The sequence below is a fragment of the Penaeus vannamei genome, chromosome 13 (assembly GCF_042767895.1).
Source record: "Penaeus vannamei isolate JL-2024 chromosome 13, ASM4276789v1, whole genome shotgun sequence".
NCBI classification, from domain to species: Eukaryota; Metazoa; Arthropoda; class Malacostraca; order Decapoda; family Penaeidae; genus Penaeus; species Penaeus vannamei.
This window is the reverse complement of record NC_091561.1, coordinates 5,040,059-5,050,058: the sequence shown is the minus strand read 5'-3', so window position 1 is coordinate 5,050,058 and position 10,000 is coordinate 5,040,059. Positions and strand designations below refer to the sequence as shown.

Genomic DNA, 10,000 nt, shown 5'->3' with positions numbered 1-10,000 from the left:
TAAGAATGATGATAAAAGTAATAGCAATAGTGATAATGATGATAAAAGTAATAGTAATAGTAAGAATGATGATAAAAGTAATAGTAATAGTGATAATGATGATAAAAGTAATAGTAATGGTGATAATGATGATAAAAGTAATAGTAATATGGAAAATTATTATAAAAGTAATAGTAATAATGATAATGATAATAATAAAGTGATAGAATTAATAATGGTGATGATGATTACGTTAATGATAATGATGATAATAATAATGATAATAATAAAAACAATAACTTACGACTGGTCAAATGTTTTCCCGCACTTTTCAGAGCTGGAAAAATTATCCGGAAAGGAGTTCAATAATTTATTGGCAATTATTATTATGATTTCATAATATCATTACTAATATTATCACCAATATTAGCTAATACTTGATTCTTATCAATTTTTATATTCACAATCCCTCTCCTTACAAATGATCAAACGTTTTCCCACACTTATTGGCAATTTTTATTATTATCATTATTATTATCATTATTATTATTATTGGCAATATTAATAATATCATTATTAATATTACCATTATCAGCTAATACTTGATTCTTATCAATTTTTATATTCACAATCCCTCTCCTTACAAATGACCAAACGTTTTCTCACAGCTGGAGATATTATCCGAAGAGGAGTTCGATAATTTATTGGCAATTATTATTATAATTTAATAATATCATTACTAATATTATTACCATTATCAGCTAATACTTGCTACTTATCAATTTTTATATTCACAATCCCTCTCCTTACAAATGATCAAACGTTTTCTCACACTCACTGGCAATTTTCATCATTATCATTATTATCATCATTATTATTATTATTGGCAATATTAATAATATAATTATTAATATCACCGTTATCAGCGAATACTTGATTCTTATCAATTTTTATATTCACGATCCTTCTCACAGCTGGAAATATTATCCGGAAAGGAATTCGATAATTTATTGGCAATTGGCAACTGGTTCGACAGGAATTCGCTCGCTTCGCTGAGAGAAGTGCCTGTGCATTCGTAAGTGGACGAAAAAAAGGATAATTTTTAAAAAGTTTGTTGTTTGTGGATGTCGAATATTGAATTAGATGATTAACTGTCAACTGAATTAATATTTAGATGGATTTTATGTGGATATAAGGAAATTGGTGGATTTTTTTAGGTTTCTTGTAGATGCGTAAGATTTTTTTTTCTTTACATGTTTGTCTGTCTATTTTTTTTTTGTCTCTCTGTCTCTGTCTGTCTGTCTGTCTCTCTCTCTCTCTCTCTCTCTCTCTCAGAGAGAGCGAGCAGAAAAGCTCTCTCTCTCTCTCTCTCTCTCTCTCTCTCTCTCTCTCTCTCTCTCTCTCTCTCTCTCTCTCTCTCTTCTCTCTCTCTCTCTCTCTCTCTTCTCTCTCTCTCTCTCCCTCTCCCTCCCTCTCCCTCTCTCTCTCCCTCCTCCATCCTCTCTCTCTCTCTCTCTCTCTCTCTCTCTCTCTCTCTCTCTCTCTCTCTCCCTCTCTCTTTCCTCTCTCTCTCTCTCCCTCCCCTCCTCTCTCTCTCTCTCTCTCTGCCTCTCTCTCTCTCTCTCTCTCTCTCTCTCTCTCTCTCTCTCTCTCTCTCTCTCTCTCTCTCTCTCTCTCTCTCTCTCTCTCTCTCTCTCTCTCTCTCCCTCCCTCCCTCCCTCCCTCCCCCCCCTCTCTCTTTCTCTCTCTTTCCCTCTCTTATTCTCTCTCTTTACCTCTCTCTCTCTCTCTCTCTCTCTCTCTCTCTCTCTCTCTCTCTCTCTCTCTCTCTCTCTCTCTCTCTCTCTCTCTCTCTCTCTCTCTCTCTCTCCCTCCCTCCCTCCCTCCCTCTACCCTCTCCCTCTCCCTCCCTCACCCTCTCTCTCTCTCTCTCCCTCCCTCACTCTCTCTCTCTCAGCCTCTCTCTTTCTCACTCTACCACTCCCTCTCTCTTTGTTATCTCTCTCTCTCTCTCTTTCTCTCCCTCATCCTCTCTCTATCTCTCTCTCTCTCTCTCTCTCCATCACCCTCTCTCTTTTTGTTTCTCTCTCTCTCTCTCCCTCCCCCCTCCCTCCCTCTCTCTCTCTTTCTCTCTCTCTCGCTCCCTCATCCTCTCTTTCTCAAAGCTCAATCGACACTGTTCTTATTCCAACAGATTCCTTTTCCCTCCGACGGTTGTCAACGCATTCTATAACCCTCAGGAAAATACAATCAGTGAGTTATTTTATTCTATCGTTAGCATAATATCTTTCTTTAATTCAATTCGATTTTCATTTAATTCGATGAATGTCACTGCATATTCGAATATTATCAGATTTTTTTTATTTTTTATTTATTTTTTTTTTAGATGTTAGTTTCGAGGATTATTTAAAGGTATTTTGTATATCTCTTGTTGAGATCTCTTTATGCTTTTCCATCAAATTACTTCCTCTTCTTTATCATAATATTGATTTTCGTAGTTTCATATGGATATTTGATTTTTAGTGATTATTTAAGATATCAGTTGTTAGACATTAATCTATTTTTTTCTTGCATTTTTCTCTCTTTTTCGTTTTTGTTACATTGTTACATCTTTGTTATTCTTTTAACAGTCTAAATTCTTATTGTATATACTTGATACTTTTCAAAAATCATATTTTACTTCCGTTTCACTTACCCTTTCTCCTTTCTTTTATCACCTTCCATTATCTCCATCTCTTTTCTTTTTTATTCTTTCCCTGTCTTTTATCATCCATTATCTCATCTCTTCTAATTCTCTTCCTTTATCTCCATCTCTCTTCTTTTTTACCCTTTCCCCTTATTTTATCATCCATTATCTCATCTCTTCTAATTATCTTTCTTTATCTCCCTCCATTATCTCCACCTCTCTTCTTTTTTACCCATTCCCCTTCTTTTATCATCCGTTATCTCATCTCTTCTTATTATCTTCTTTTATCTCCTTCCATTATCTCCATCTCTTTTCTTTTTAACCCTTTCCACTTCCTTTATCATCCATTATCTTCATCTCTCTTCTTCTTATCTTCCTTTCCCTTTCTTTTATCATCCATTATCTCCATCTCTTCTTCTTATCTTCCTTTCCCTTTCTTTTTTCCTCCATTATCTCCATCTCTTCTTCTTATCTTCCTTTATCTCCTTCCATTATCTCCATCTCTCTTCTTTTTTACCCTCTCCCCTTCTTTTATCAGCCATTATCTTCATCTCTCTTCTTCTTATCTTTCTTTCCCCTTTTTTTATCATCCATTATCTCATCTCTTCTTCTTATCTCCCTTTATCCCCTTCCATTATCTCCATCTCTCTTCTTTTTTACCCTCTCCCCTTCTTTTATCATCCATTATCTCCATCTCTCTTCTTGTTATCTTCCTTTCCCCTTCCTTTATCATCCATTATCTCATTTCTTCTTATCTTCTTTTATCTCCATCTCTCTTCTTGTTAACCCTTTCCCTTTCTTTTATCATCCATTATCTCCATCTCTCTTCTTCTTATCTTCCTTTCCCCTTCTTTTATCATCCATTATCTCCATCTCTTCTTCTTATCTTCCTTTATCTCCTTCCAGCCATCCTCGCCGGGATCCTCCAGACGCCCTTCTACGCCCACAACACCCTCGCCGCCCTCAACTACGGGGGCATCGGCATGGTCATAGGTCACGAGATGACCCACGGCTTCGATAACACAGGTGACTCGGCTCTTGGTGGATCGGGAGGGAGATCGGGAGGGAGATCGGGAGGGAGAGAGGGAGGGAGAGAGGGAGGGGGATCGGGAGGGGGATCGGGAGGGAGATCGGGAGGGAGAGAGAGAGGGAGAGAGGGAGGGAAAGAGGGAGGGAGATCGGGAGGGAGGACTGGCATCTGTGTGTTGGGGTTAAAAAGGATGTGGAAGGGGGAAGGGCGGGAGGGGTTAAGGCAGGAGGGAAGGAGGGGGAGGGGTAAGGGCAGGAGGGAGGGAGGGAAGGGAAGGGGGGTAAGAGCAAAAGGGGGGGGGGGATGAGGTTGTTCGTTGTCGGGGATATTGCGAGGTAGGACTGGCATCTGTTTCCTGGGGTTAAAGTTGTTGTAGAAGGGGGAAGTGGATTAGGTTGGGGGGAGGGGAGGGGGTAGTTCAGGAGAGGGGAGGGGAGGGGTAAGGGCAGGAGGGAGGGAGGGGGAGGGGTAAGGGCAGGAGGGAGGGAGGGGGAGGGGTAAGGGCAGGAGGGGGGAGGGGTGGGGGTAAGGGCAGGAGGGGGGAGGGGTGGGGGTAAGGGCAGGAGGGGGGAGGGGAGGGGGTAAGGGCAGGAAGGGGGGGGGATGAAGTGGATCGTTGTCGGGGGTATTGCGAGGGAGGACTGGCATCTGTTTGCTGGGGTTAAAGTTGGTGTAGAAGGGGGAAGGGGGATTAGGTTTGGGGGAGGGGGAGGGAGGGGGTAAGGGCAGGAGGGGGGAGAGGAGGGGGTAAGGGCAGGAAGGGGGGATGAAGTCGTTCGTTGTCGGGGAGATCGGGGGGAGGGAGGGAGGGAGTTAGGGCAGGAGGGAGGGAAGGTGAGGGGTAAAGGGTAGAAGGGGGAAGGGGAGGGGTAAGGTCAGGAGGGGAGAGGGGAGAGGTAAAGTCGGGAGGGGGGAAGGGAAGGGGATAAGATTGGGAGGAGGGAAGGAGAGGGGTAAGGTCAGGAAGGAGGGAAGGGTGATACGGTCGGGATGGAGAGGGTCAAGGTAAGAGGGGTACAGGATTCAAAAGCAGTATTGCAAGATTCAAGGTCTGCAATGCATGTTCCTCTACAGATTTTGTTCCAGATATCCACTTGGATGTGTGTGAAGACAGGGTCAAGTGATAATGATAAAGCGACGAAGGATGAATAAGATATAAAGTGATAGGAAAAACGGATTCAATTTTAGCCATCTTAAGCTGTACAAACAAGACTGACCCATTAACTAAAACGATTAATATTTACATTTTTGTTCCTGTGCGTCCGGTTGGATTCCCACAATAAAAACGATTTCATATCTTTCATTTTACGTGACTCAATTTCCTATTTGTTTCGAAATAGTGATAAACAATAATATTTTCTTTGACAGGGCGTCTCTTCGACAAGCAAGGAAACCTGGTTCAGTGGTGGAGCGACGAGACCATTGCGGCTTATGAAGAGCGTGCCAAGTGCTTCGTCGACCAATACAATGGCTTTATTCCTCCTGAACTCATCGAAGCCGGCTTGAACATCTCGGTAATGGGGAGAGAAAACAATCGCTTTTTCTTTATATAACAAATTAGTGTCATGGAATTACAAACACCTCTCTCTCTCTCTCTCTCCTCTCCCTTTCTCTCTCTGCTCTCCTCTCCCTCTCTCTCTCTCTCTCTCTCTCTCTCTCTCTCTCTCTCTCTCTCTCTCTCTCTCTCTCTCTCTCTCTCTCTCTCTCTCTCTCTCTCTCTCTCTATCTCTGTCCCCTCTTTCTCTCTCTCTCTATCTATCTCCTCTCTCTCTCCTATCTCTCTCTCTCCTATCTCTCTCTCCTATCTCTCTCTCCTATCTCTCTCTCTGTCTATCTATCTCTCTCCTCTCCTCTCTCCTCTCTCTCTCTCTCTCTACCATGATTGAATATATTCTCTATGACTGAATACAAATATGGAAAAAAGGAGAAATAACCATCAGTATTTTCTATCAATCACTAAAACCACGTTGAAAGCCTCCAGCTTGACTTGCACCGCTAAAAAAATTACTTTCTTTCATACCGTTACTGGCTCTCATAGCGAACAACTCCTATACACGAACTTCACCATTCCACGAAGCTTTAAAAACTTTAACAGCAACACAAACACAATTATAATACCCCTCCCCCCCAAAAAAAAAAAGTAATAATAACAATAACAACCACCATCAATAAATAAAACCGAACCTCACCTTTCCACGGAGCTTTAAAAAAGAACCTAATAACATTCATAACACCCCTCTCCCCCCTTTAAAAAAACAGTAATAATAACAACAATAACAACCAATATAAATAAATAAAACCTCATCTCACCTTTCCACGAAGCTTTAAAAAAACAACATTCATAATACCCCTCCCCCCTTAAAAACAGTAATAATAACAACTATAACTAAATACAAATAAATTAAATCGAATCTCGCCTTTCCACGAAGCTTTAAAAACAACAACTTAAAAACCATTCATAACACCCCCCCAAAAAAAAAAAAAAAAAAAAAAACTAAAAAACCATTCATAACACCCCTCACCTCCCCCCCCCCCAAAAAATAAAAATAAAAACAGCAAAAATAACAACAACAACCCAATACAACTAAACAAAACCTCACACCTCCCAACAGGTGAACGGCGTGCAAACGGAAGGCGAGAACATAGCTGACAACGGCGGCATTCGAGAGGCCTATAAAGCCTACCAACTGTATGTCGAACGCTACGGGGAGGAACCGCGCCTTCCCGGTCTCGACGAATTCACACCCGACCATCTTTTCTATCTCGGTTTCGCTAATGTAAGATGGTTTATTTGGTGTATTGGTGTTATTTATTGATTTTATTTGTTTGTTGGATGGTTTATTTGGTGTATTGGTGTATTTTTTTATTTTTATGATTTGGTTTGTTTGTTTACGTTTCTTCTACCTCGGATAAGCAATGGGAGATTTTGTTTGTTTGTTTACATTTTTTTCTACCTCGGATTCGCTAATGTGAGATTGTTTATTTGGTTTATTTTAATTTGTTTGATTTTTATGATTTGATTTGTTTGTTTACGCTTGTTTATTTGGTGTATTAATGCTATTTATTGATTTTATATTTGTTTACATTTGTTTCTATCTCGGATTCGCTACTGTGAGATGGTTTATTTGGTGTATTGGTGTTACTTATTGATTTTATTTGTTTAATGAATGGTTTATTTGGTGTATGGATGTAATTTGTATGATTTTTTTTATGATTTGTTTACGTCTCTTCTACCTCGGATAAGCAATGTGAGATTTTTTTGTTTGTTTACATTTTTTCTATCTCGGATTCGCTAATGTGAGATTGTTTATTTGGTGTACTGTTTTAATTTGTTTGATTTTTATGATTTGATTTGTTTGTTTACGCTTGTTTATTTGGTGTATTAATGCTATTTATTGATTTTATATTTGTTTACATTTTTTTCTATCTCGGATTCGCTAATGTAAGATGGTTTATTTGGTGTATTAATGCTATTTATTGATTTTATTTGTTTATTGGATGGTTTATTTAGTGTATTGGTGTATTTTTTTTATTTTTATGATTTGATTTGTTTGTTTACGTCTCTTCTACCTCGGATAAGCAATGTGAGATTTTATTTGTTTAATTTTTTTTCTATCTCGGATTCGCTAATGTAAGATGGTTTATTTGGTGTATTGATGTAATTTGTTTGATATTTATGATTTGATTTGTTTGTTTACGCTTGTTTCTTTGGTGTATTAACTCTGTTTATTGACTTTATTTGTTTGTTTACATTTTTTTCTATCTCGGATTCGCTATTGATCTTATTTGTTTATTGGATGGTTTATTTTGTATATTGATGCAATTTGTTTGATTTTTTAATGATTTGATTTGTTTGTTTACGTTTCTTCTACCTCGGATAAGCAATGTGAGATTTTATTTGTTTGTTTACATTTTTTATACCTCGGATTCGCTAATGTGAGATTGTTTATTTGGTTTATTTTAATTTGTTTGATTTTTATGATTTGGTTTGTTTGTTTACGTTTGTTTATTTGGTGTATTAATGCTGTTTATTGATTTTATTTGTTTGTTTACATCTTTTCTATCTCGGATTCGCTAATGTAAGATGGTTTATTTGGTGTATTGGTGTTATTTATTGATCTTATTTGTTTATTTGATGGTTTATTTAGTGTATTGGTGTATTTTTTTATTTTTATGATTTTATTTGTTTGCTTACGTCTCTTCTACCTCGGATAAGCAATGTGAGATTTTATTTGTTTACATTTTTTTATCCCTCGGATTCGCTAATGTGAGATGGTTTATTTGGTTTATTTTAATTTGTTTGATTTTTATGATTTGATTTGTTTGTTTACGCTTGTTTATTTGGTGTATTAATGCTGTTTATTGATTTTATATTTGTTTACATCTTTTCTACCTCGAATTCGCTAATGTAAGATGGTTTATTTGGTGTATTGGTGTTATTTATTGATCTTATTTGTTTATTGGATGGTTTATTTGGTGTATGGATGTAATTTGTATGATTTTTTTTTTATTATTTGATCTGTTTGTTTACGTTTCTTCTACCTCGGATAAGCAATAGGAGATTTTATTTGTTTGTTTACATTTTTTTCTATCTCGGATTCGCTAATGTAAGATGGTTTATTTGGTGTATTGGTGTTATTTATTTGATTTTTGTTAATAATAATGGCAATAATAATGATAATAATAATAATAATAATAATAATAATAATAATAATAATAATAATAATAATAATAATAATAATAATAATAATAATAATAATAATAATAATAATAATAATGATAATAATAATAATAATAATAATAATAATAATAATAACAATAATAATAATAACAATAATAATAATAACAATAATAATAATGATAATAATAATAACAATAGTAATGATAATAATGATAACAATGATAACAATAACAATGATAATAACAATAACAATAACAATAACAATAATAATAATAATAATAATAATAATAATAATAATAATAATAATAATAATAATAATGATAATAATAATAATAATAATAATAATAATAATAATAATAATAATAATAATAATAATAAATAATAATAATAATAATAATAATAATAATAATAATAATAATAATAATAATAATAATAATAATAATAATAATAATAATAATAATAATAATAATAATAATAATAATAATAATAATAATAACAACAACAATAATAATAACAATAATAATAACAATAATAACATTAATAACAATAACAATGATAATAATAATAATAATAATAATAATAATAATAATAATAATAATAATAATAATAATAATAACAATAATAACAATAATAATAATAATAACAGTAACAAGAGCAACAACAACAACAACAACAACAACAACAACAACAACCACAACCACAACAACAAACCACTCACCAACATCCCCCACCCTTTCCCTTCTGCAGGTGTGGTGCGAGCACAAGAACGCCCAAGCGGTCCTGACGCAGCTGGCGGTCGACCCCCACTCGCCAGGGAGATTCAGGGTGCTGGGTCCTCTCTCCAACGACGCTGAATTCTCTCGGGTGTGGAACTGCCCCGCTGGTTCGCCTATGAACCGGGGAGAGGAGAGCTGTCTCCTGTGGTAGGGGCTGGTGGTGGGGAGGTGAGGGAGAAGTGAAGGGGGTGAGGGAAAGGGTGAAAGAAAGAGGAGGTGGAAGGAGGTGAGGGAAAGGGCGAAAGAAAGAGGAGGTGAAGGGGGTGAGGGAGAGGGGGAAGGGAGGTGGAGGGGTGAGGGAGAGGGTAGAAAGAGGAGGTGAAGGGGGTGAGGGAGAGGGTGAAAGAGGAGGTGGAAGGAGGTGAGGGAGAGGGTGAAAGAGGAGGTGAAGGAGGTGAGGGAGAGGGGTGTAGAAGGAGGAGGTGAAGGGGGTGAGGGAAAGGGGGAAAGAAAGAGGAGGTGAAGGGGGTGAGGGAAAGGGTGAAAGAAAGAGGAGGTGAAGAGGGTGAGATGGCGATAACGTGGAAGTAAACTGGGGAAAATTGTTGCTTTTTAACGAAATTTGAAATAGTTTTGTGATAAAGCCGGATGTTGAGCTATTTGGGGTCAATACTGACTTGTGTTAAAACAATATATTCCAGTTTGATGTTCTGGTTTCATAATAAATTTGAAATTGGATTTTTTGTTTGTTTATAATTATTATTAATTTTCTTTTAATGAGATCTATTGTATGGTTAGTTTGATATTTTGCAAACGAGTATCGAGACAAGTTTCTTCTTAAATTAAACCAATTTGACTGCTGATAATTGATACAATGATGAAAAGATTCCACGTGTAGGTCGAACAAA

At 36.8% G+C, this 10,000-nt stretch overlaps 1 protein-coding gene across 4 annotated transcripts in view; it reads left to right on the top strand.

The window, feature by feature from the left end:
* The window catches only part of LOC113814034 (neprilysin-1), a 38,618-nt gene that overhangs the window by 28,569 nt on the left and 49 nt on the right, over positions 1 to 10,000 (top strand). For 3 of the 4 annotated variants that reach the window (XM_070128729.1, XM_070128726.1, XM_070128728.1), the window contains exons 16-21: positions 954 to 1,054; positions 2,174 to 2,232; positions 3,572 to 3,691; positions 5,064 to 5,209; positions 6,308 to 6,472; positions 9,124 to 10,000. The exon at positions 9,124 to 10,000 is cut by the window's right edge and continues 49 nt beyond it. In XM_070128729.1, coding sequence (XP_069984830.1) covers positions 954 to 1,054; positions 2,174 to 2,232; positions 3,572 to 3,691; positions 5,064 to 5,209; positions 6,308 to 6,472; positions 9,124 to 9,303 — 771 coding nt within the window. In that variant the 3' untranslated portion in view covers positions 9,304 to 10,000. Of the gene's footprint in view, positions 1 to 953; positions 1,055 to 2,173; positions 2,233 to 3,571; positions 3,692 to 5,063; positions 5,210 to 6,307; positions 6,473 to 6,649; positions 6,665 to 9,123 lie in introns of all 4 variants that reach the window. The other variant, XM_070128727.1, reaches the window with a different exon arrangement.